Source organism: Colobus angolensis, unplaced genomic scaffold (genome assembly GCF_000951035.1).
Source record: "Colobus angolensis palliatus isolate OR3802 unplaced genomic scaffold, Cang.pa_1.0 Scaffold456, whole genome shotgun sequence".
NCBI lineage: Eukaryota > Metazoa > Chordata > Mammalia > Primates > Cercopithecidae > Colobus > Colobus angolensis.
In genome coordinates, this window is record NW_012117999.1 from 2,129,741 (window position 1) to 2,154,789 (window position 25,049).

General features: G+C 37.6%; 1 protein-coding gene across 5 annotated transcripts in view; it reads left to right on the forward strand.

The window, feature by feature from the left end:
* Window positions 1–25,049, forward strand: part of XIRP2 (xin actin-binding repeat containing 2) — a 357,739-nt gene that overhangs the window by 215,412 nt on the left and 117,278 nt on the right. For all 5 annotated transcript variants that reach the window (XM_011958041.1, XM_011958038.1, XM_011958039.1 and 2 more), the window contains one exon: window positions 12,653–12,806. In XM_011958041.1, the coding sequence (XP_011813431.1) occupies window positions 12,653–12,806 (154 nt within the window). The remainder of the gene's footprint in view (window positions 1–12,652; window positions 12,807–25,049) is intronic.

Here is a 25,049-nt window from a genome sequence, read left to right on the forward strand (position 1 = left end):
TTCTTCTTCTTTCTTCTTCTTCTTTCTTCTTCTTCTTCTTTTTTTTTTTGAGACGGTGTCTTGCTCTGTCGCCTAGGCTGGAGTGCAGTGGCACGATCTGAGCTCCCTGAAAGCTCCGCCTCCCAGGTTCACACCATTCTCCTGCCTCAGCCTCCCGAGTAGCTGGGACTACAGGCACCCGCCACCATGCCCGGCTAATTTGTTGTATTTTTAGTAGAGATGGGGTTTCACCGTGTTAGCCAGGATGGTCTCAATCTCCTGACCTCGTGATCCACCCGCTTGAGCCTTCCAAAGCGCTGGGATTACAGGCATGAGCCACCACACCCGGCCCAGACTGCTTTCTTTTTATGAGGAAGCTAGTCAGACTGGCCATCCTAATGGCCTCATTTTAACTGAATTATCTCTTTAAGGGCCCTGTCTCCAAATACAAGAATATTCTGAGGTACTGGGGATTAGAATTTTGGGGGTACAGAATTCAACCTATAGCAGTATTCAATGAAATCAATTAACTAAAGTGGATAGATGTGCTGAGTGTACAGGAGTAAAACAGGAAATGTAGAACTCAGGCAACAAGCACCTATAGGAGTGACAAGGATGGTGTTGATTTTGTGGCTGTGCAGTTAATAAGGATTGATAAAATCTATAAATAATTTGATGCATTCTCTTCCTTGGAAATGGTAGCTTCTGTTTTGTTATTTAATATGTAAACCCATTCTGCAGGGAGTAATAGAAATATCATGAGAACAGATGATCCATTGAAAAAATTGTTTCATAGTATTCTAGAAAAAAAAGTCTCCTTGCTTACAGACCATAATTTTAGTACTCCTTTTGTTTCTCTCATGTATCATGGGTTTTTAGAAAAGTTTAGATGCTGAGTTCCATCTAAACAAACATTTTTAAAGTTTTGGCAATAAAGTTTTAGTTCATTATACATAGAGATATAAATTACGTTTTTCCTCCTCTCCCCGGGAAGTTAGCCTATTTTCTTTATGTCTTTCACTCTAGAAGATGTGTCTTCACCATATTTGGACATTTCTCAATTGCACTTTCTTCTGAATGCTTTATGTGAATATAAAATTCACAAAGTATTCAAATCCATTCGACCAACATTTAGTAAGAGTAAGTACCTGCAGTGTTCAAAGAAAGCAATATGTGAGACTCAGTGTGGCTACAAAGATGGATAAAGCATGTTCTTAATGAGCTGACAGGGCAGTAGGGGAAACAAGATGTGTCAAAAGTGACTGGAGGACGAAGCAGAATGAAAAAGATGTAAATATTGGAGGAGCTCTGACATGGAGTGATTGTTTTTAGCTGGGGCATTTGGGGAAAGCTTCCTAAACCAAGTGTCACTTGGACCTCATGTGAAAGCAGTTGGAATTTCTATAGAAAACAGTGGCAAAGCGGGGCATTCAGAGGAGGTTTCTTTAGACAAACATGTGTAAACACTGGTGGAGAAGCAGAAAGTGTATTCGTTAAATGCTGCTGTCCCTTTGGGAGTAGCCAGAAGAATGGCCCAGATCAGAGTGGTGGAACCCAGCAGAGCCATCTTGAGAGGTTCTAAGTGCCAAGTTACTGAAAAGTCACTGGGAAACCAGGAAGCCCAGTTAACTCAGCTGCTAAATTTAATTTCTCAATACTTCATCAAGCATTGTTAAATGAGGGGGCAAGCCACATTGTTTCTCTTGACCCTTCTAAAGTGATATGTGCAGTAGAATGTGATAATGTTGTGACAATCATTATTATTTCTCTATCTAGTCATTGTATTTGTCTATTTTTCTTGCTGCTGTTCCTTGACACTATTTCAATGTAAAATGTGATGAGACTTTTAAAAGTCAGCTCATCATTTATCAAGTGCCTACCATGTAAAAGGCACAATGCTACAAGAATTTTAGAGAAGATTCTGGAATTGACAAATAAATTACGGTAGGGAAACAGGATCATGCAGAAGTTAAAAATATCAGCTTAGCATCAGACTGAAATAGGTCCACCACTGTCTTAAGTGTGTGGCCTTGGGCAAGTTACTTAAGCTCTCTAACATTAGTTTCTTCACTGTAAAATAGAGGTAGCTACCTCATTAGTATTGTTAAATCTGTTTAATAAAAATGATGTATTTAAAGCAGAGCACTTGGCACAAAGTAATATTCAAGGAATGTCAGCCTTTATGACTTCTTTAAGGACTACATTTCTTCATTTTTCGTATTTCTGAGTAGACAAGTTAGAGTCACAGAAGCTGAACAATAGGAGATATGGTGAGCATAATATTTTCTGGTTATTTATTGTTGCATAACAAACTACCTCCAAAATTTGGTTATTTAATGCAGTTTGCTTTAATCACTCATGGTTCTATGGGTTGACTTAACTCAGCTGGGTAGCCTTATGTAGAATAGCTCATGATGTTTTCATCTAACGTGGGCCAGGGTTAGAGTTATATGAAGTTATAGGACTGAACATTCAATATCCTCCAGGCAGTTGATGCTTCTGTTGCCTGGGACATCAGCTGGGGCTGTAGAATGGAGCACCTACAAATGATCTCTCCAAGTGGTGTGAGCTTCTCAATGCATGCTGATGGCTTTTGAGAAGGAGTCTCCCAAAAATGAGCATCTTGAGAGACAGGACACTCTGGCAGAAGCTGCAAGGCTTCTTCCTTCACTTGCATATCTGGGTAGCTTGTGCTCCTTGTGCTGTCTCTCTCACTCTCTCTTTCTCTGCCACCTTGTTTTTTGAGACCATAGTAGTCTCAGATATAATCACACTTCTAACACGGCAGCTGGCTTCCAAGAGGCAGGAAGCAAAACCTGCCATGCCAGTGAAGGGGTAAGCCAAAACTGGAAAGGTTGGTCAAGCGCCATTTCTTCTGTGCTCCCTCAGAAAAGTTCCCACAAGATGAATGTTGATTCATGGAGGAGAAATAGCCTTACTTCTTGATGGGGGAGTGGAAGGTACATTGCACATGAGCATGCAGATAAGGAAACTGTCCTATGAAAGTATGGTAAAAATTGATAGGGGAGCTGTGATTTGTCCTTATTTTTCTGATGAAAAGCCTAAGGCTAAGGATGTTATGAGGTAGCCAAAGTAACTTCTGTTCAATGAAAGACTCCACATTAAACTCTGGCTGCGAATTAGATCTTCTGGGAAAACTACCCTCTGCTTCTCCTCAAATAACTTGTCATTTGCTGTCTTCCTAGATGGGAAAAACCATGGGGACTGACAGCAGTGATCTTCCCCCAACCCCCATCCATCTACACATCCACACCTACACCCTCATCTCCGGTGCCTGTGCCTTTGATTGCATGTCCTACTGTAAGCCTCACTGTCAGCATCATGAAATGAGAATAGTACCTTCCCATAGGGTTGAAATGAAAATTCCATGAGTATAATACATGTAAAGTGCTTAACACCGTGCCTGATATGTAATGAGTGTTCAATACTTCCTACTTATTATTGTTGTTGTTATTATTACTATTCAATATTTTAGAATAGGAATTTACATTGCCATCTCTTTCTCTTCATTATCAGTCTTTCCTAAGCCAACTCTCTTCTACAGGAATGGTTTTTACCTAGGCTACCTCCTAATTGCCCAAATTTGGGCATATTGGAGATATTTTTATTGCATTTTTTCCCTAAACTTCCTGCTGCATTTGAAATGCCCTACTTCCTTGGTGTTCATGACTTTGCACTCTTCCCTGATTTCCTGTGTCAGCCACAAATAGTTGTACAGGTTTAAAGCATCTCAAGGAAACACATATAAGGGAAGGAGATTCACATGAAACATGAGGTAGACTTGTGAATCTATCATGATGATTTTCCAGCAGATGGCAATAACATGATCTGGTCTAATGAAATCAGTATATTGTGACAGCCTTCTGACAGATACAGAAAAGTGTTTTGAGGAGACACCTTTTTCCAGCTTGCAGAAATGCTCCATGTGGACTGGTGGTGGCTGAACTTCTGACTGTTTCTCTGACTGTTATCTACTGCCTTCACCAGATAATCTTTGCTTGTCCCCCAGATGCCTGAGAGGTTTGTTTCACAGCTGTCTATACTTTTTCTGCATGTCCTAATTCAATAATAATTGAGTCTTACTGTTGAGACTACCACCTTATTGCTGCTGAGCCCTAAATCTTTCACTCCAGCTGTGACTTCTTTGAATTTCAGATATCTCACTGCCTGCTGGACATATTCACCTGAATGTCTTTAAGGAAAGCTCAAACTCAACATGTCAAAAACTTAATTCACTTCATGGCCCTCAAGAATGAAACTCCAGCATCATTTTTAAAGCCAGATAACCCTGTTGTTCTGCATCAGTATTTTCACGGAAAAGTTCAGTTTCACTTTTATGTATGAAATTAACATAGGGAGGTATAGAGAAGTATATGCTTCTTGGGGTCCCTACGAGGGTCCATCCAGAGGAGTGCTGCCCCAAAACTGAGGGTGTGGCATGTGCTGGATTCCCCCAGTTTTCCTTCTAGATCAACTCATTCTTTGTGGTCAGTCCGGAAGGAAGCCCAAGATCAGCCTTCACTCCTCTGAGGCACACATGCATTTGGGGAAGACATTCACTCTGTTTTATCAATTTCATAAAGCCGTCTCAATTAGAATATCTAGAAATTAGGCTAGACTTCTTGCACTCCCTCACTGCCTTTATCCTAAAAACTACTACTTTCATGCCTAAATATTTGTAATGGCTTCTCTTCCCTCTAGTCCCCTTCTCACTCTCCTAATGTAGGCTTTTCCTATCTCTCAATTGGAAATTTTAATAAAATCCTTAATACGCTTACTACAAAAGACGTTACCGTCTTATTCCATTGCAGTTGACCCTTGTGCAACACAGGTCTGAATTGTGTGGGTCCACTTACATGCAGGAGTTTTTCAATCAGTAGTCAACCCTCCATATTCACTGGCTCCGCATCTGCAACGAAACACACATGGACAGTACAGTGTTGGCTGGTTGGGAAACCCATGAATATGGAAAGTTGACTTCATCTGACTTCATAGCTACACATTCCACAGGGCTCTCTGTGAGACTTGAATGTGTACGGGTTTTGGTATCCGAGGTGGTCCTGGAGCCAATACCCCCTTGGATATTGAGAGGCAATTGTATGATCTGTTTTCCACACAGCTGACAGATATATCTATCTAAAGTACAAATCTAATCCCATCTCCCCCACTTAATTCACTTGCAAGAATTCTTGTTACCTACAGGATCAAATTCAGGGAGCTTTCTCTGACCACATCTCCCCAGAATCCTCCACCTGTGTGTCCAGGACACCTACATTTCTTTATTATCACACACCTCTTCTTGTTACAATACTCACTTAACGTCTCTTGCCCTGCCATTAGACTATGAGCTTCTTGAGGACCCAACTTGCACCTTAATCATTTTTGTAGTTATGGTGCCTAAAACAATTCTTGAGATAGATTAATTATTCAAAAATATTTTGAATGAATGAAAGATGAGTATAGAATATAATGATTGAAGGGGCTTCCTGGAGGAGACTGCACTGAGTTAGGTCATGAGGGAAGAAATAGTTTTAATACATAGCAGGAGGAGGTACAGTCTTCCAGGAAAGGACTTCTGAAAAAAAATAATAAAAGTTCAAAGACCAGGTGGTTCAGTAACACAGCAGAATTCATATAAGGTTTCTTCTCTTGTCTTTTATATTTTGGTAATTTTCTTTTATTTTTGTTCTTCTCTTCATGTCTGTGTAAAACTTCTTTATGCTTCTGTTAATATTTTTATTTCTCTAAAGGTAAGAACCTACTGAGTTTGGGAGTGTACACAAGCTAGCTCGGCAGTTTAAATGTAGACAAATCTAAATATTTTCTTTTTATCATCTTATTTTTTCCTGGTGACCTCTTCATTCATGGATCCACATTGAGAGGAAAATATATAAAGGGGTACAGCCACCCGCTTTGTTTTCAAATGCCTGGTAAGACGTTCTGATTATTTTAGGGGACTCTACAGCTCCATGTCTCTTGTGAAATAGACATTGTGTTGTATTAAAGACTTGACATTTTTCATTCTCATATCTTAAAAAATATTTTATCTTCTAAGATCATAACTATACATATGTTAAAGCAATAAATGTATATAAATAAGCAAGAAAAATTATCCTGCAATCTCAGCACTTTGGGAGGCCGAGGCAAGTGGATCACCTGAGTTTGGGAGTTCGAGAACAGCCTGAGCAACATGGAGAAATCCTGTCTCTACTGAAAATACAAAATTAGCCGGGCATGGTGGTGCATGCCTGTAATCCTAGCTACTCAGGAAGCTGAGGCAGGAGAATCACTTGAACCCGTGAGGCAGAGGTTGTGGGGAGCTGAGATCACACCATGCACCACTGCACTCCAGCCTGAGCAACAAGAGTAAAATTCGGTCTCAAAAAAAAAAAAGAAGAAAAGAAAAGAAATATTACCTTAATCTCTTTCAAGTTTGTTTCCCCTATTTTCAATTGCTTTCCTCATTTTGAAGAGTCATAAAACTAGTAAAGATAATAGACCTCATCGAGAGCTTTTACTTATTTACATATTATTTAAGCCAGAGCCTCCACTAGTGCCTCTGGAACTGTCTCTCCATAATCAGCAATGACTTCTGTACCCTCAACCTCTTCTCCAAATATTTCTGTCACCTTCTTGCTTTAACAGAAACACAGTTCTCCCCCGAAATCATCAGTGTCCCTGAATTGTCTCCATGTACCCGGAGACCGTTCTTCCTAATCACTCCTCTCCTGCTTTTTTTTTTTTTTTTTTTAAAAAAAAACCCTGCACATCTGAGACTCATTCAGTCAGGTGCACCTTCCCCAGCAACCACCAACCATCATGACTGTTATTTATTACATTCAATGGTTTCCCTCATTTACAAGGACATTGATACGCAACTTACAATTTTTCTCTGCCTTTCAAGTCCTTCCATTTTCCTGGGACACCATCATGGCCTCTGAGTTCCTAGGTTTCCTCCTATTTAATAACTTTCTCTCTACGCTAGCTTTCATTTTATGGTCACAGCTGGATCCTAACAAGTTACCCTACTCCCTACAAAGTAAAGCAAACATCTCAGTTGCCCCAGTCATGACTCTCTCCAATTTGCTTTGCCAAATATTCACGCTAAAAGGGTTCTTTAGTTTCACCAAGATCTCCAGTCTGCGGACCCTTTGTCTGTCTTCCAATGTACCCTTTCTTTCCTTTCTTTCCTTTTAATCCAACTTACATTGCACAGTGTATCATTTCAATCGCTCTGTTAGATCTCTTGGTGGCAACCTAAATTTCCTGTACTTGGTCTCTGCCTGCCCTAACCCCACTCTACGATACACATTTTATTTATACTTTTCCTCAGGAAACTGCTCCCTGGCTAAAGTCAGCTATATACTTTCTCACTGCCCAAACTAGAACTATGGAGAATTTTCTGACTTAGTAAGTAACTAAGTAACTTAACAGGCCCGATTGGTAGCCCTACAGAGTTAATATTCCCAATCTTAAATGGGCCCCCAGTGCTGCACTGCCACAGTCATCTTTATCTAGTCATCTCTCTTCCCCCGTTCTCCCCAGCAATTAAGTTAAACTTTCTTCATTCTCTTCAAATACTCCTATGTTCATTAGACTTTGCATTGTAACAGAGAAAACAGATAACTTTCTGCCTGGGTTCTTATCTTCAAGCAACCAAGCATGCAAATCACCTATATCTGCATTAATTTGACCCTCGTTCCCCTCAGTGAGAACAGGAATGTTTTCTGTTATGCTGCCTTCGGGCTATATTTCTATCCATGCTTTGCGTTCCATCCTCTTGTCCTTCTCGGGAATTTTCCTTCACTGATTGTTCCTGCTTTCTTGTATAGGGTCAGCATCTCCATCTCATGAAATCATTTGAGTTAGCTTTTCAAAGTATGCAAAACTCTTCCTTTAAAACAAACAAAACACATCTCTCTCAAGTTACTGCTCTATTCCTCCCATCCACATTAACATTGAAATTTTCAATAAGTGAGGTCCATTCACCATCTCCCAGCCACTCTCTCACCCACTTCAAATTGGCTTCGAACCTTTGTACTTCCAATGAAGCAATTTTGCTCAACTGTTGACATCCATGTTGCTCAACACAAGATATATTTTAATCGTCTTCAAATTAATACTTTCAATGCAAGTTCAATATTGTTAAAGATATTCTTTCCTTCTGATTTTTCTCCTCTGCCATACATTTAATCTTGGCATTTTTCAAGGCTTGGTTCTGGACTCACTCACTCTCCATCACACTTTATATACTCTGCCCATAAGCAAGTTCATTCAAGCCTGTTGTTTCAATTACCACGGAAGGCAGATGACTTAAATTCGTTGTTCAGTTTGGACCTCTTCTCTAAGCTCCAGGGCTACACATCCAACTGCCTTTTGGACATCTTGCTACCCAACTCATGATCTATCATCTCCCTCAAACCACCCTTTATCTGACATTTTGACATCATTTAATAGCATCACAATCCATTTTGCTGTGCATGCCATAGAGAAAAATTAAATTCTCTCCCATTCTCTCTCTCTCTCTCTCTCTCTCTCTCATTCTGTCTCTCCCCTCCTCTCTCTATCTTTCTCAAACTTCTGATTCAATCCATTACCAAGCTTTGAAAGTTTAACCTCCTGGCCGGGCGCGGTGGCTCAAGCCTGTAATCCCAGCACTTTGGGAGGCCGAGACGGGCGGATCACGAGGTCGGGAGATCGAGACCATCCTGGCTAACCCGGTGAAACCCCGTCTCTACTAAAAAATACAAAAAACTAGCCGGGCGAGTTGGCGGGCGCCTGTAGTCCCAGCTACTCGGGAGGCTGAGGCAGGAGAATGGCGGGAACCCGGGAGGTGGAGCTTGCAGTGAGCTGAGATCTGGCCACTGCACTCCAGCCTGGGCAACAGAGCGAGACTCCGTCTCAATAAAAAAAAAAAAAAAGAAAGTTTAACCTCCTAAGTAGCTTTCAACTTGGTTCACTTCTGGCGATCTCCATCACCATTCTTTCTTTAAGATCATCATCACTTGCCTGCAGTACTGCTATAGTAACTGCTCTTTCCACATGTATTGTAACCTTCTACTCTAACCCAGTCTGGAGTAGTGGCTCTTCACCAGCAGTGACTTTGCTCCCCACAGGAGATTTTGCAATGTGTGAACCCACTTTTAATAGTTATGACTCCAGATCCAGGGACAAATGCTCCTGGCATCTAGTGGATAGAGACCAGGAAGGCTGTCAAACAGCCTACCATGCACAGAATAAGGTCCTAACAACAAAGAATTATCTGGTTCAGATAACAGTGACAAGATTGAGAAATCATGTTCTGGAGTTAGACTGCACTTTTCACATGGCAGATCTGATTACGTCATGCGTGCACGTGTATACACACACACACATACACACACACACTTAAAAACATTCAGTAACTTCCCATTGAGCTAAGACCAAAAAAGTAAATACAGTGCTGCAGGCCTTTGTGATCTGGTCCCGGCCTGCCTCTGCAGGACATCCAGCACTATGTGTTTTCTTTCAGCCTCCCTGCTCCCACCTACTCTATGCTCTGTCCTCCCTCCCAGTCCAGGACATTTGCATATATTGTCTTCACCTGGAAAGCTCTTCGCGTAATTAAGCCCCATTCATTCTTCAAATATCAGCTGAAGGTCATTTCCCCAGGAGAACCCTGTGCACGGCTCTCTCTTTCTCACTGAGTTAATTCCCCCATTGAGACACTCAGCGTTAGAGTTGCATGTTTAATACTGACTCCTGGGCTTCATTACTATTTGCCTCCTTCACTAGACTGGAAGCCACAAAAGGTGAAAAATCTTTCTTTATTTTATTTTAAATAAAATTATACCACCAGTAGTTGGTTGTTGAACATTAGGCATTCAATAACCAAATCTCTTCCAAGAACATTTGAGAAAACTTAGTCCTAGAAATGGCAAGCGACTTAATCAAGGCTACAAAGCTAATTAGTAGCCAAGGGAGGGCTTGAATCCAACTTTCTCATTGTGAAATGCCACATTTGTTCCTTCTAAACTGGTGTTTTACACATTTGTTTAAGCCTATAGATTTTTACTCAAAGTAAATCTTTTGTGGAAGCACAGTGTATAAAACAGATTACGAGAGATTAAAGCAGATCACTGCTTTGATTGGAGAGAGCTCAATTCAGCCTCATCCAAGAAGCTCTTTTACGTCTCTACACAGCTGCCTCCTTACCCCTTGCCAGGCCCTGAAGAACTTGCCTCAGAATGACTTTGATGTGATGTCTGGGGCTTGAAAATAGGTCCACCACATGTGGATTGTTCCTTACTGCCTCCATACAAGATGCACTCTTGATACTTGTAAATTCCAGAATGAGAATACCAATATAGTATAAGTTAATGTCATCACCAGCTGAAATTTAATCAAATCACATTTCCATGTAGGTATATGAAACAAATTATTCCTTAATATCATCAGTCTCAGTCCATGGACCACGTTCAGTATTCCACCTTTTACCAAAACATAAATTTTCCTAACAAAAATCACAACTTTGTAGGCATCTGCACCTTCTATTTATCTCATCTTGTTTTTGCAATGCTAGCAGTTGGATAAAATTGCTGAAACAAAACAAGCAAACATAATGTGTTCATGTCATAGCAGTCACCTTCCAGGACAGTGGAGAGGACACCAGAATGAACTCAGCGAAGGATGTTATACTCGTGCCACATGTCGTGGCATGACTGACACTGTGTCTCAACAGCATTACACCTCACTACAAATTATGAACATATGGATTTTTTGTAATAGTTGGAAACACATATGTTAAAGGCAATGCCCTGAAAAAAATGACAAGTTCTTTTTCTCTATTTTTCTCCTGCAGTTGTTTTTAGTTTCAGTTAAAGTTCACTCTAATGAAGACAGCATACATCAAATATTTTTTGGGAGTATCTAAAGATGATATGATTACCAGTTACCAATATTTCTAGTGATTTTATATATGTGTGTGTATATGTATATATACAAACATTTGTAATAAATGTATGTACACACATATACATAGTGAATATATTCATATATATGAATATATACTCATGCATATTCATGTGTATGTATATATTATATATTTGTGTGAATATATATCTTCATATATACTTGTTATGTACATGTCATATATGTATATATATATTTGCATGTGTGTATATATTATATATAAATTGAAAAACTTTTCTAACCATAGCAAAGACATAGAAAATGTGTCTACTCTAAGAAATGTTTCAAAGCTTTTACCTGTCTCTCAAACTTGACTCACTCATGTCTGTGTACTTAAGAGGTAACAAAAGTGAAAAACAATTACTGACATCATCCTCTGAATCGCTGTTTAGAAAAATACGGTAGTCCTCCCTTATCCATGGGGGTCATGTTACAAGGCCCCTGGTGGATGCCTAAAACCACAGATAGTACCGAACCCTATGTATACTATGTCTTATCCTACACATATGTACCTATAATAAAGTTTAACTTTTAAATTTAGCACAGTAAGAGATTCACAACAATAACTAATAATAAAATAGACTAACTAAAACACTATGCTGTAATAAAGGTTAACTAAGAGTGATTTGACCACAAGCACTGCAATACTATAATAGTCCATCTGATAACCAAGACGGCTTCTAAGTGAATCATGGTTGGTGGTATGGACAAACAAACTGATGACTCATGTCCTGGGCAGATGGAGTGATCCTCAGAACAGCATGCAATTTAAAATTTATAAATGGTTTATTTCTGGAATTTTTCATTTCATATTGTGGACCGCAGATAAATAAAACTGCAGAAACCAAAACTGCAGTTACAGGGAGACTACTGTGTGACCTCCTGTATGAAAATCTTTAACTTAGGTGTAGCTGTTGAAAACATTTTCAACATATTACTTGACATAATAAAAATTAGACTTTTGCTTCTTGAACTGTCTTGGGTCATTTACTTACTTTTTGCAACTTTTTATTCAAAATATTTAGTCTATTTGGCTTGGTTTGTTTTATTTGATTACATTACTTGGCCTATACAATAAGGAATGCTAGACTTTCTATGTTGGAAATATCCTCTATACTTCCTTTCTTTGGGAATCTTTTATCTCTTCACCTTTAAATTACTATCTCAAGAAGTAATTTCATAATCTTTATGAATTGAAAAACTGTACTCACTGTATGCTGGCTGAATGGATTTGTAATTGGGGAACTCTATAATTGCTAAGGTTAATATTATAGGGTGAGCATGACATTAAAAAAACTCATTTCCTTCTGTCTTCAGCATATAATGTTGATACATTGCTGTTTCTTGAAAGTCCCTCATCAACATTTCTCAGGCCTAGAAAGTTGCATCCATTAACATATATTATGTTGTATTGTGACCCTTATTTCCACTCTCTCTCTTTTATGAGAGAAAAACACACACACACATGAAAGGAAGGCTAATTCAGAAGTGGAACCAGTGGCAGAAAAGTAAACTAAGCGTTCAGATATATGTTTGCAGTTCTTGGCGAAGTTATCAAAATTTTACCCGAAGCATATTGGGAAACATCACTCATGAGAGAAACTCCCTCCCTCTCTCACTCCTGCCTTCTGACTCCCCTAAAAAACACATCTGTTTCCTACTGATAGCTTTTAACATACAAACCTTTCATGTCTTCTAACAGGAAGTGGAAATTGAGCGAAGTTTGTGCTCGCCAGCTTTTAAGAGTCACCCTGGGAGCCAGCTGGAGGATTCTGTGAAAGACTCAGACAAGAAAGGCGAGGAAACATCTTGTGACAAGATGTCACCTGAAAGTGGTCACAGCCGCATCTTGGAAGGTTAGCGTAGCATTTTGATACACTTTCTTGAGATCATACCTCGTGCAACATGAGTGGTTAATAAATAAAATATATGAGGGGTTTGTTTAAAAATTAGTAAGGAAAATAATGACTGCATATAGTTTAGGAAACACAATTTAGGAAAAATAGAGGTATTTATAAATACTTCTATCCTTATTATATTTTAATTAGTTTTTTAAAACTAAATAGAATATATTTTAATTGACTATAAACCAGTACAACAAGCATTTTCAGTATTAGAAGTTTGAAACAATGTACCTGACCATAATCTGACTTTTCTTTTTGTGAAAATGAAAGGAAAACATACTTGTCTTTCTGTCTGTGGGTAACAAAAGAATAAGCTAGGAGTAGCTATCAGTAGCAAAATAAATAAAAAACAAGATGCCTTAAGCATCTCCTTTTCAGACAAACTAAACTTGCATGATGAATTTGGAATACAAAGCGACATAAGAGTGTTACATTTTAGACAGAACCTTATAACTTTGATTAATGCTTTACAAGTATCATTAAAAAGTTAATAGCTCATATGTTAGAAATCTATTAGGCTTATTAGACATGCAGAACCTCAGCCCCACATCATTTTCAACAATGACAGACATGAAAAATAAAAAAATTTATTGGAAAATACAGATCTTATTTATCATTTCTGATTAGGCACATTCTGGATTTTTCCTCTTTAACCAACTAATGTCTATTGTAGTGTTTGTGGTGTTAGAGATCATAATTAGTACAAATTTTAAGATATCATCTAGAATATTTGTAGCAAACTGTTAAGTCACCAGTCCATGTGAGCAATGTGGAAAGTCTTTGGAATATTACAGTTCACAATTTGGAAAAGCAAATAGTACTCTGCTTTAAAACTTTAAAAAAGCTGTTTGCGAATCAGCACATCAGCATCACCTGGAGGCTTATTAGACATGCAGAACCTCAGCCCCACATCAGTTCTACTAAATCAGAATCTGCTTGTAACAGGATCCTCAAATGATTCATGTGCACATTAAAGTTTGAGAAGCTGTACACTGTGACAGAACAGACTGATTTTCCGGGGAATTTACATGTAGTTCAGCCCATTCTGATTCCGTTTGGTGTAAGGATGTAATTTGGAGTGGGAGGCAGGTGTAGGAACAGTGAAGGGGAGTTTGCTAATGATGGCCTGGGCATGGATTTCTAAATACATGTAAATTGAGATTTCAATCTCTTTTTCACTTTCAATTCATTTTGGTATGCCCAATTAATATCCTAATATGATTAGTATCAGTCTTGAGGAATTTACTCCACATATTTCTGGCCTGTGATTAAACTTTATGGGCACTTGGCTGAATGCAAAAGAATTAGATTAGCAGAGGCCAAGAAAAAAGAAGCTTCAAGGAATGATTTATATTCTGATGATTCCTTCCTGTGGAGAGCTTAGCTTAGGGAGGCAAAAATGAGTTTGGCAAACTGATCGAACTTACACGAGATAATTAACTCCACTCATCACATCTTATTTCTCCTCGTCTGTGTTTTCTTTGATTTCCATGCAAAGGTTTTCAAAGGCCTCTTTATTTTAAAAGCTTAGAAAAAGTATTCTGGAGTGTAACCACTATTTACTGTCAAGATATGACTTAAATTTAAAAATAACCTCAAATACACATTTCCAGTTACACTGACAATAACAAGAAGTAAACTTGCAAACACAAGGTGGGAAAATTGCATCTGCAAGATGGATGAATATAGCAGCAATTTTAATTTCATTTTATCTGTATATTGCACAAGAACTCTAATTCCTATGTATCAATACATTTAAAAGAAACAAAATTCTTTCATTATGGGATCCTTTTCGTTCTTTCACAGGTCCCCAAATTTCTATCTCTGTTGGAACAATAATAAACTATTTTAATACTTAATTTAGTTAACTTGGACAGCATGCAAATTAAACTGGACAAAACCTACAAAACAAGAGCATTTTGATATTGCTGTTTTGCTATAAAGATTTATTTTATTCCAAAAAGATAAACACTTGATTCTAAATAAAGTGTGATAACTGAAAGATTTCAGAGTTTACACAATTATATGAGTGACTGCGACAGCCTTATATATTAGTTAAACATTTTAACTAGCCATAAGAGTTTCATATTCAGGCAGTATTTATTTGTAGTAAAAGAAAAACAGTAGATTTTTTAAATTACACTTATAATAGATAATTTAAGTGCAACTACCTAATATCCTGCATATTTAAAATTTAGTAAACAGTGTGAATTGATAACTACATTCCAGGACAGAACTAGCAATGCTTGCCAGATTATTTCCACTCCAATATCCTCAACTGCAGGACCAGAACAGCACAGAAAGGTGCTATGATTTTCCCCAGCTTTTCTTTTTATGCCTGATGAGCCACTCCCAGGTTCCAAGTTTGTGGACAATTACTCTCACCACTTCTATTTTATTTACTCCATTTCCTCACTTATGTATTGGTGTCAAGTAAACCATAGTGCTCCTGTGTGCATGTTGGTGCATTCCATTCACATTTTCTTGGAAATACACTTTAACAGTTGTTAAAATGATTCTAGGAAGACTTAGATCATATGACATTAAATGTCGAGCATAGCAAATCCATAATTTGACAAATGTGGGTAATTTGAAAATGATGGGGTATGAAAGAAAAGAAATCAATCAGTGCAAATGATTTGATTAATTGTATTATACTAATATAAAAATCTGATTTGTTGGGTTGGGCGTAGTCACTCATGCCTGTAATCCCAGCGTTTTGGGAGGCCAAGGTGAGTAAATCACCTGGGGTCAGGAGTTTGAGACCAGCTCTGACCAACATGGTAAAATCCCATCTCTACTAAAATTACAAAAATTAGCTGGGCATGATAGTGAGTGCCTGTAATCCCAGCTACTCAGGAGACTGAGGCAGGAGAATTGCTTGAACCTGGCAGGTGGAGGCTGCAGTGAGCTGAGATGGCACCACTGCACTCCAGTTTGGGCAACAGAGCGAGACTATATCTCAAAAAAAAAAATATATATATATATATATATGATTTGTTGAATTTCTTTTAGATATTTTAAGAACAGTAAGTTGGAAAGTGAATACTGGAAGTCTTAGGTACTGGCATTTGATGTACATGTATGTAGAATTGAAAAATCTACTCTTTCTGCTGAAAAACTCTGGATCAAGGAATACTTCAAATAGTAGAATTGAATGGGTCATGTGCATCAAATTTATATGACTTGGGATTTTTTAATATGACAATTGTCTGCTCTTCACTTTTATTCTCTAACTCATAATTTTAATTTTAATCTTCTAAGTCATCAACATGTAAAATGCCAAAAGATGAAATATATATTCAAAGTCACTTTTTCAAGGCTTTTGCAATAAACCTTGGAAATTACCTACTGCCTTTCTCTTTTTATTCTGCTCGATTAAAACTAAATTCATTCTTTATTCTTATAATGGCCATTCATCTCCTCTGGCAGGTTTCACAAAACAAACTGAACTTCTGTTGTTTCAGTTTTCTACTGCTCTTTACATGAGGGGATCCTTCCGGTTATTAATGTTTCTAAGATACTGAAGTATGTATGATATATGTATTTGTGTGGCTGACATTTATATATCTTATTTTTTTGTTTAAAATCAGACATTTTAGAGTAATGATGTCCAAAAGAAACTTCTGTGATAATGATAATAGAAGTGTCCTATATCTGTGCAATCCAATATGGTAACGACTAGCCACATGTGGCTATTATGCAGTTAAAAAGTAGCTAGTGCAGCTGACCAACATAATTGCTAATTTCATTGAATTTTAAGTAATGTACATGTAAATTGTCATGATATTGGAAGCTGACATTTGTCCCATGAGCTAACTGTCCACCCTTTCATAAGAGTTGATTCAGATGCTAACTATTCATTTTAAGTGATCCTCTACCTGCTAATTTACCTTTATTAAAATGTATGTGGATAAGCAGAAAGAGAATTCATGTTGGCAAAACAGATAAAAGGTAAATAGCAATAATTCACATATTAAAAAGTTGCCTTCGAGAACTGGGACTGATCTCCTTTCTTTAGTATTTTCTAGTAATAAAATTAAGAAAAATATAATTTCAACTGTGTTCCCTTTTCAATGTGCTGATAAAGCAATAGTTTTATCATAGAAACAGAAATACTACTGTGAGGCTTTGCTTTCCAACCCCCCTCCCCATAACATCTTTTCTAGAGCTTCATTGTCTTGGAAATATGAATCCCCTCAGGTCAGAAGCAAACCTTTTTCTAAATACCTGAGATTAACAAAGTTAAATGAAATGGAGCAACAGGCTACTTTAAAATTAACAGCACCATTTCTTTAATAAAACAGGAAGGGCTTCTTTGGAAACTTATAAGTAAATCAGACATTTAATCACAGAGTAGTTCCAGCTAACACTATCGACACCTGGTCTCCGGATACACGATGGTGGACCCAGGACTACCAGCACTCGCTTCTGCTTGCAGACTTGCTTCCCTACCTACTCTACCTTATTTCATGCCCCAAATAATGTTATTTTAGTTCATATAGGAGACATTGCATTAGGAAAAATATCGTCAGTGGATCACCATCTAAAACAGTTCTGTGGTGATGGCCTTGTAAAATAATCTATTTTTTATATCAGTAATCATCTCTAATTAATCTGCTTACCCAATTAAGTGTTTCTCTTTCTTAAAGTCGGGTCCACCTGCAGATTTTTGATGACTCCCACATGTTCCTTTTAGTCACTATTATAGTCAGTGAGTCAAAACACATTCCAGAGTTAAGTCATGGCCCAGTAGGAAGGGGCAGCTGGGAGTTTGCTATTCTGAGGAATATGTAATGAAAGGTCTATTCATGAGGTCGTTCACGTGGTAACTATAAATCAGCACCTTGGAATGCTGGAAAATTTCCAAAATCCCAGGAACTCATTTTGAGCTTGCACATGGTCATATTTAATTTTAAAACATGAGGCATCAAAGAAAGATAGCAACAAATTTAAGTATACCTTTAAAAAATCATTCATTCACTTTACTACCCTGAAATTGGAAAAAACCAAATATATTATTTTTAATATTCTGATTGTAGAATGTCAGAAATGTGTACATATTTCTACCAAATATTTTTGATGTGCTGTTTCATTTGCCCATTCATCTGTTCATTCATCAAGCAAATATGTATTGAGTGCCTATTTGTGCCAGGTACTATTCTAAGTACTTGGAGACATCAATGAATAAAAGACAAAAAGAAAAAGAAAAAATTCTGCCCATGGAGCATATTTTGTAATAGCGAATACATACATTGGATGATAAAATAATGAAGAAGTAAATGATATATCAGAAGACAGCAAGTGCTGTAGAAAACATAGGCCAGGATAGAGGGAATGGTGCATGATGGAAATTTGTAATTTTAATTAGGATGGTGAGAATCAGCCACATGGGAAGGTGACATTTAAACAAAGACTTAAATAAGTAAATATTCTCAGTGCTTTGGGAGGCCGAGGAAGGAGGATTGCTTGAGGTCAAGTGTTCAAGACCAGCTTGGGCAACATAGCAACTCTCCATCTCTACAAAAAAATAAAAAATTAGCTGGGCTTGCGGCACACATCTGTAGACCCAGCTACCAGGGAGGCTAAGGCAGGAGGAGCCCTGTAGTTCAAGGCTACAGTTAGCTAAGATCATGCCACTGCACTCCAGCCCGAGTGACAGAGTGAGACCCTGTCTCAAAAACAAAATATAAAAAAGAAAATACACATAGTTATATTTTGTTAAAGGCAAATGTATTGCCTAAGATTTGAGGCAGAATGTTCTCTGATCCCAGGCCCTGTAATTGGAGCAACTGTATTGCAGGGTTTTTGCAGTCACTTGAAGATAGAGGAAACATACAGCAGTAAAATCCTCATATCTTGCCACTCTCACCAATGGGAAGCGTGTGGAACCACTGCTACCCTGGTTTATCAGTCTGCACCTTGTGGATCTCTGGTATTGTTCTATTCTGTTCTACAGGGAATAGGCCAAGAAAGAAGAGCAGAGGGCAAAAAGTTCAGGTGGAACCACAGGGCTGACTGAAGGCTTGGAACCCACACATGAGAGCCAAACCAGGAATTTGTTATTCTAAGAAAGGTACACGCCTGTAATCCCAAAACTTGGGGAGGCCGAGGTGGGCAGATCATGAGGTCAGGAGTTTGAGATCAGCCTGGCCAACATAGTGAAACCCCGTCTCTACTAAAACTACAAAAATTAGCTGGGCGTAGTGGCATGCACCTCTTGTTCCAGCTACTCAGGAGGCTGAGGCAGGAGAATGGTTTGAACCCGGGAGGTGGAGGTTGCAGTGAGCCGAGATTGTGCCACTGCACTCCAGCCTGGTGACAGAGCAAGGCTCCGTCACAAAAAAAAAAAAAAAAAAGAAGAAAGAAAGGTACATGGAACTCGTGTTACCTAATGGGTTTGAAATTAGAATGTCAGTACAAAGGTGAAATACAAGAATCCCACTTCTTAAACTGAGTTCATGACTCCATGTATCTGTTCAGGTTGGCATGGCTCATGTGACTGTCAGTGTTCCAAAATAAAGACGTTAGAAGTTCACAAGTGCAGAAGGTGCTATGCCAGAGAAGTTTGATGACAGGTATTGGTGATACAATCCTAGCAAGACTGAATTTAAGAATAAAAAGCCCAGTCACTAAGGATTAGGGCATGGCTAAAAAAACTCAGTGTTGTGGGGCAGTGGTTTTGAAAAAATGGAAAGAAGGAAAGGAGAGGGGAAGGGAGGGAGGGAAGGATGAAGAGAGAGAGCAAAAGATGGAGGGAGACAGGAATGGAGAAACAAAGGCAGGAAGAGAAGTGGGAAAAATAAAGCAGTTTTATGAAGCTTTTGATAAGTAGCTAGAATTCAGTTACTAATGAATTCTTTTTGGTATCAGAGGCAAACACAGAATGGGAGCAGTAGTAAAATCTATAAATTCAGCAAATATTTACTGAACAGGAACTATGGACCTGGCCCTGCGCTTGGCACTGGGGATATAGGTATGTGAAGACACAGACCCTGACCCTAAGTAGCTTATAGTTTAAGAAAGGTGGCAGGTTCATAAACAAATGTCAGCGCTAGGAGATGAACAGTGCTACAGTAAAAGATACAGGAAGCAACTACATATGTCCGTGGGCCCACAGATGCTTCATAGAAATGCTGAGTTTTTAAAGTGTTTGTGAAGCATGACTGGGAGTTGACCAAGAAGAGAAAGAAGGCATGTGTGAGAAGGAGGGATAGGAGAAAGGGTGGAAATTCCAAGTAGATCCAGCAAAACCATGAAGGGATACGGAAAGTAAGCAATTTGGAAGAAAACAGGGACACTTCCATATGTTTGATGCTTAACAGCCCATTTCAATTAATGTCTTCATAGCCCCTTGAGCTGGGGCCAGAGTTGGTGCTAGATTCTAAGCTATGAGTGAAACAATTCCAGCTGAGGTTAATTAGACTCAGCTGCCAGGTTAGGAAGACAGGTTTGCATGAAAAGGAAAAACTTGTTCCTTCTGAAAAATATGCTTGTTGACATATTTTAACAATTTTTGCCAATTAAAGGAGTGAAATATTTGGTGATTTTTTGCCATGGTTAAAAAAAAAAAACACACACACACACACAATATTCTAGAGAAACCCTATATATTTCCAGATATTTCAGACATGGGGAATAGAAAAAAAAAGACACTACATAAATTAGCTAATTAGCAATGTTACTTTTTAAAATTCAATTTTCAAAATATTTAAAGTTTTTAATGTATTTTTATTTTCAAGAGTTAAGCCAAATACTTTTATTTAAAATGTCTATTGTCTCCACATTATTCATTATAGACATTTAATATTAGAAATACTTCATTATATGAAATAAAATTTAACTATAAATTTTTAACTTTTAAACATAACTTCTTATTTCTTTTTAATGTATTTCACATGCCCTTTAAAGTACATAATATCCATAAAGCAATATAAGAATAACTTATTACTAATAAATGTGAAAACACAAATAATAATAACACACAAACTTTTGTCTTTGAGAAGTTACATTTACAAAGAGCCACATGTTTCTATTTTTGGCTCCTTTTCTACAGCCATAAATATGGAGATAGGGCTAAAATAATGTTCTATGAATAAATTCTGCATGTCACTGTTATGATTCTTTATTTACAACTTCCTAACTGATGAAATAGTATATGAGGACTCACAAGAGTACACACAGTCCTAGCCAGAGGGTCTCAGGAATTCTTGAAGAATACCACATAACTTTGTATTGGCTGAGACAAACAGCCAGTTGTTCTATTTTTTGAAGATCATCTTTTAAAAAAAAATTAGATTTTGTCAAACGCAATAGGAAACTCACTGTTAATAGTTTGTTTTGTTTAATATTTCAGCACTTAACATTCTAGATAGTTTCTGATTTATTATGAGATATGTAATCATTCTCTAGTGACGTGGTAAGACCATTGCTTTCCATACACATCAGTGAAGAACTTGATATATCACCTTCAAATCTTTTTTAGGTCATCACTTCACAATACTTCTGACTCATTGCTTAAATATCTTCACTCTTCATCCCTAATAATGACATATTGCCTTTTGGGATATGGCATCAGAATATGAAGCCTATTGCTTCATAGTTACATTGTTTGTGGGAAGCTATTAAGAAAATTTAATGTCCCTAGATTTTGCATAGAATAATTCAGATTAAAACTTAGACAATGAGTGGAAGTTCAGATGACCATACTTTTTAATGAATTAAGTTAAGAATTCTGGTGAGTTTAAATAACTGCTGCGTTGGAAGTTGGAAACTGTTTTTCTTGACAGTTTGCTGTGGATATTTGAATTGCTGTCCTTGTACTGCATCAAAAGATAACCTTATCTTTGCTCATTCCTGGTGTTTTTTGCTTATGCCATGCCAAAGAATAATTTATTCTATCTATAGTTTTTAAAATAATTATAATTCCTAATGGAAAATAATGAATAACACTATATGCAATAATATTCTATATACTACATGTGTTAAACATTAAATCCACTATAGCCCTTCATTTCTATACTCTTGTTATCTACAATTCCCACTCCTACTGCAAATTCTCATCTTTTTTAAGCTAATTAAAGACAGCATTAATTAAAATGGAAGTTCAAAAATGTTCCCCACCAAATGGAAGGGGAAATAATTGTTGATTTCACGAAAGAGTGCAATTAGCAGAATTGAAAGAAAAGAGGAAGGGGAATTATTAAAGAAGTCATTGGGAAAAATTTTACTTTTCAGAGCTGAAAAAATATATAGTAGGAGCCGTCAAATAAAATGGACCAGAGTGTTCCAATGAATTAAGTAGCAACATATGCAGTCAGATTACAGAATAAAATTTTTCATTGATCCTTTATTAATATGAAATCCCAGAAACGTCCAGATATGGGAAAAGGGCATGTTTCCAAAAAAGAAATGAATGTCAAATGTCAAATTGGAGTCAAACTTTTTACTGGCAACTCAGGATGTTAGAAGGAAGCAGAGCAAAAAGTCTTCTATAAGGCTACATGCATGCAGAATTACACACAAAATATACTGCCAGAAATATTCAGGGAGCCCCAAACTGAGAAATTAACTTAAGGTTGTTGTAGATTCTTTATGCTGCAGAGTATATGACAGGAATAAAGTCAAATCACCTTCACACTTCTCAGATTGCCATTGTGTAGGACCACAATCTGTAACGGTGGATCATTAACACAAATTCCAAAATTTACAAACACACAGGAAAATAATTCACCATGAACAAGAGTCAATAGAAAATGCAAACACAGAATAAAACTGTAAATGAATTCAAAAGATATTGAGTTGGATTAAAATATTTTTTAAAAGTATATCATGAAAAATAAAAGATTGAAACAACATATAAAAACCAAGAGTCAGTCAGATTTGGGAAAGAAGCGAAGACAATTTTTAAAATATTAAGTTTTTTTTTTAACACAGCAGATGTGTTATACTACCAATTGTATATTGCTGAAGAGAGAATTAATGACCTAGAAGATAAATTCAAAGAAATTAATTATAGAGAACCAGGCACAGTGGCTCACGCCTGTAATCCCAGCACTTTGGGAGGCCGAGGCAGGTGGATCACTTGAGGTCAGGAGTTCAAGACCAGCCTGGCCAACATGGTGAAACCCCGTCTCTACTAAAAAATACAAAAATTAGCGGGGCATGGTGGTGCATGCCTGTAGTCCCAGCTACTTGGGATGCTGAGGCAGGAGAATTGCTTGAATCCAGGAGGTTGCAGTGAGCTGAGATTGTGCCACTGTACTCTAGCCTCGGTAACAGAGGAAGACTCTGTCTCAAAAGAAAAGAAAAAGAAATTAATTATAGAGAATATAAAGCAGTGTAATAAATTTATGCAAATATGAAAGCAAGATTAAAAGGCAGGAAGGACACATTAAAGATTCTAATGTATACTTACTTGAAAACCTAAAGTTAAAGAATGGAAGAAAGGAAATATTCAAAGAGACATGAGTAAACAGTTTATAGAAATGAATTTTAAAGGACCTAACTCTCAGATACAGGATGCATAATGAAGACCTGTCATGGTAAATAAAAAGAGTCTATACCTGTAGACAAAAGAGAGTGAAAGTACATAGTATGACAGAATCACAGGAAAAGAGAAACAGAATTAAAAGAGAGAAAAGAATTTAAGTTTGAAAATTGACAAACTGGTAACTAACTGCTCAATAGTAAAAATCGAATCTGGAAGAGTGTGAAGGTGTATTTTTAATATAGTGAGATAAATAATTTTTGACTTCCAATTTTATATCCAACTAAATTTTAATTTAAGAATGAGGACAAAATACACACATGTTAAAACAAACCAAAACAAAGAGGTTTCTCTCAGTAAACCCTCATTAAAGGAGATTGTTAGAAATATGCTTAAGCAGAAACAAACAATATCACAGGAAAAGTGGTTTGAGATAGAAGAAAAATATTGGCCAGTGAAATTGCTGAATATATGGGTAAATCTGAACAAACCAACTACCTATATAAAATAGTAATAATGTAGGCAGCATGGAGGAAAGGGTTAACTTAGCAGGCTTGGGATGTGCAAACCCTGTATCTCCAAACAAAAGACTGGTCTCTGAACCAGCTCCTGGGAAACAATCTCCAAGCTCTGGAATATCAGGCCTGATAAGAGTGTCTTTGTGAACCTGGGGCACTTATCCAGATCAGATTGTTTATGCGGAATATGTGATTTATGATGGGGGCCTTGGACCATGCTGTGTCAGTTTGGTCTCTGGGAGAGCGAATGGAGAATGAGTAACTAAGGTCAGCCACATAGATGCTCCATATTTGTGTGAACAACCTCCAGCAAAAGTTGTGGACAACAAGGCTAGAATGAGCTTCCCTGGTTGGTAATACTTCATGCATTTTGTCTCACGTTGGTGAAAAAATTAAAGTAGGACCATTTCTAGAACTTTGCCGGGAGAGAACAATTAGAAGTTTGTGTCTTGTTTCTCTCAGACTCTGCCCTATGGCTTGTCTGTCATTTGCTAATTAATCTGTATGCATTGGCTGTAATAAACTGTAATGGTGAGAATAATGACTCTTCTGAGTTCTGTGACATCTAGTGAATAAGTGACCTAAGGCTGGACACAGGGATTTAAAACAAATTGGAACTAAAATATCAAATAATAATAACATAACGCAGAAAGCAGATGATCAATCAAACCATTCTCAAGTATTCTTCAAGAGTAAAAATTAAAGGATCAACTTTACACTTTCATCAGTTTAAGTATTTACATTAAAGTTTTAGGAGTAAAAAATTAAAAAATACAAATACAGTGATTAACTTTTAAAGGACTAGAGAAAAAATAGAAACCCCGAACACTTCAAAAGAAAGAAGGAAAAGAGGCTGGGCACGATGACTCACAACTGTACTCTCAGCACTTTGGGAGGTCGAGGCAGGCGGATCACCTGAAGTCAGGAATTCGAGACCAGCCTGGCCAACATAGCGAAACCCAATCTCTATTAAAAATACAAATATTGGCTGGGTGTGGTGTCATGCACCTGTAATCCCAGCTAAGTGGGAGGCTGAGGCAGGAGAGTTGCTTGAACCCGGGAGGTGGAGGTTGCAGTGAGTCGAGATCATACCATCGCACTCTAGTGTGGGTGACAAAAGTGAAAAGAAAAAGAAAGAGAGGAAGGAAGGAAGGAAGGAAGGAAGGAAGGAAGGAAGGAAGGGAGGGA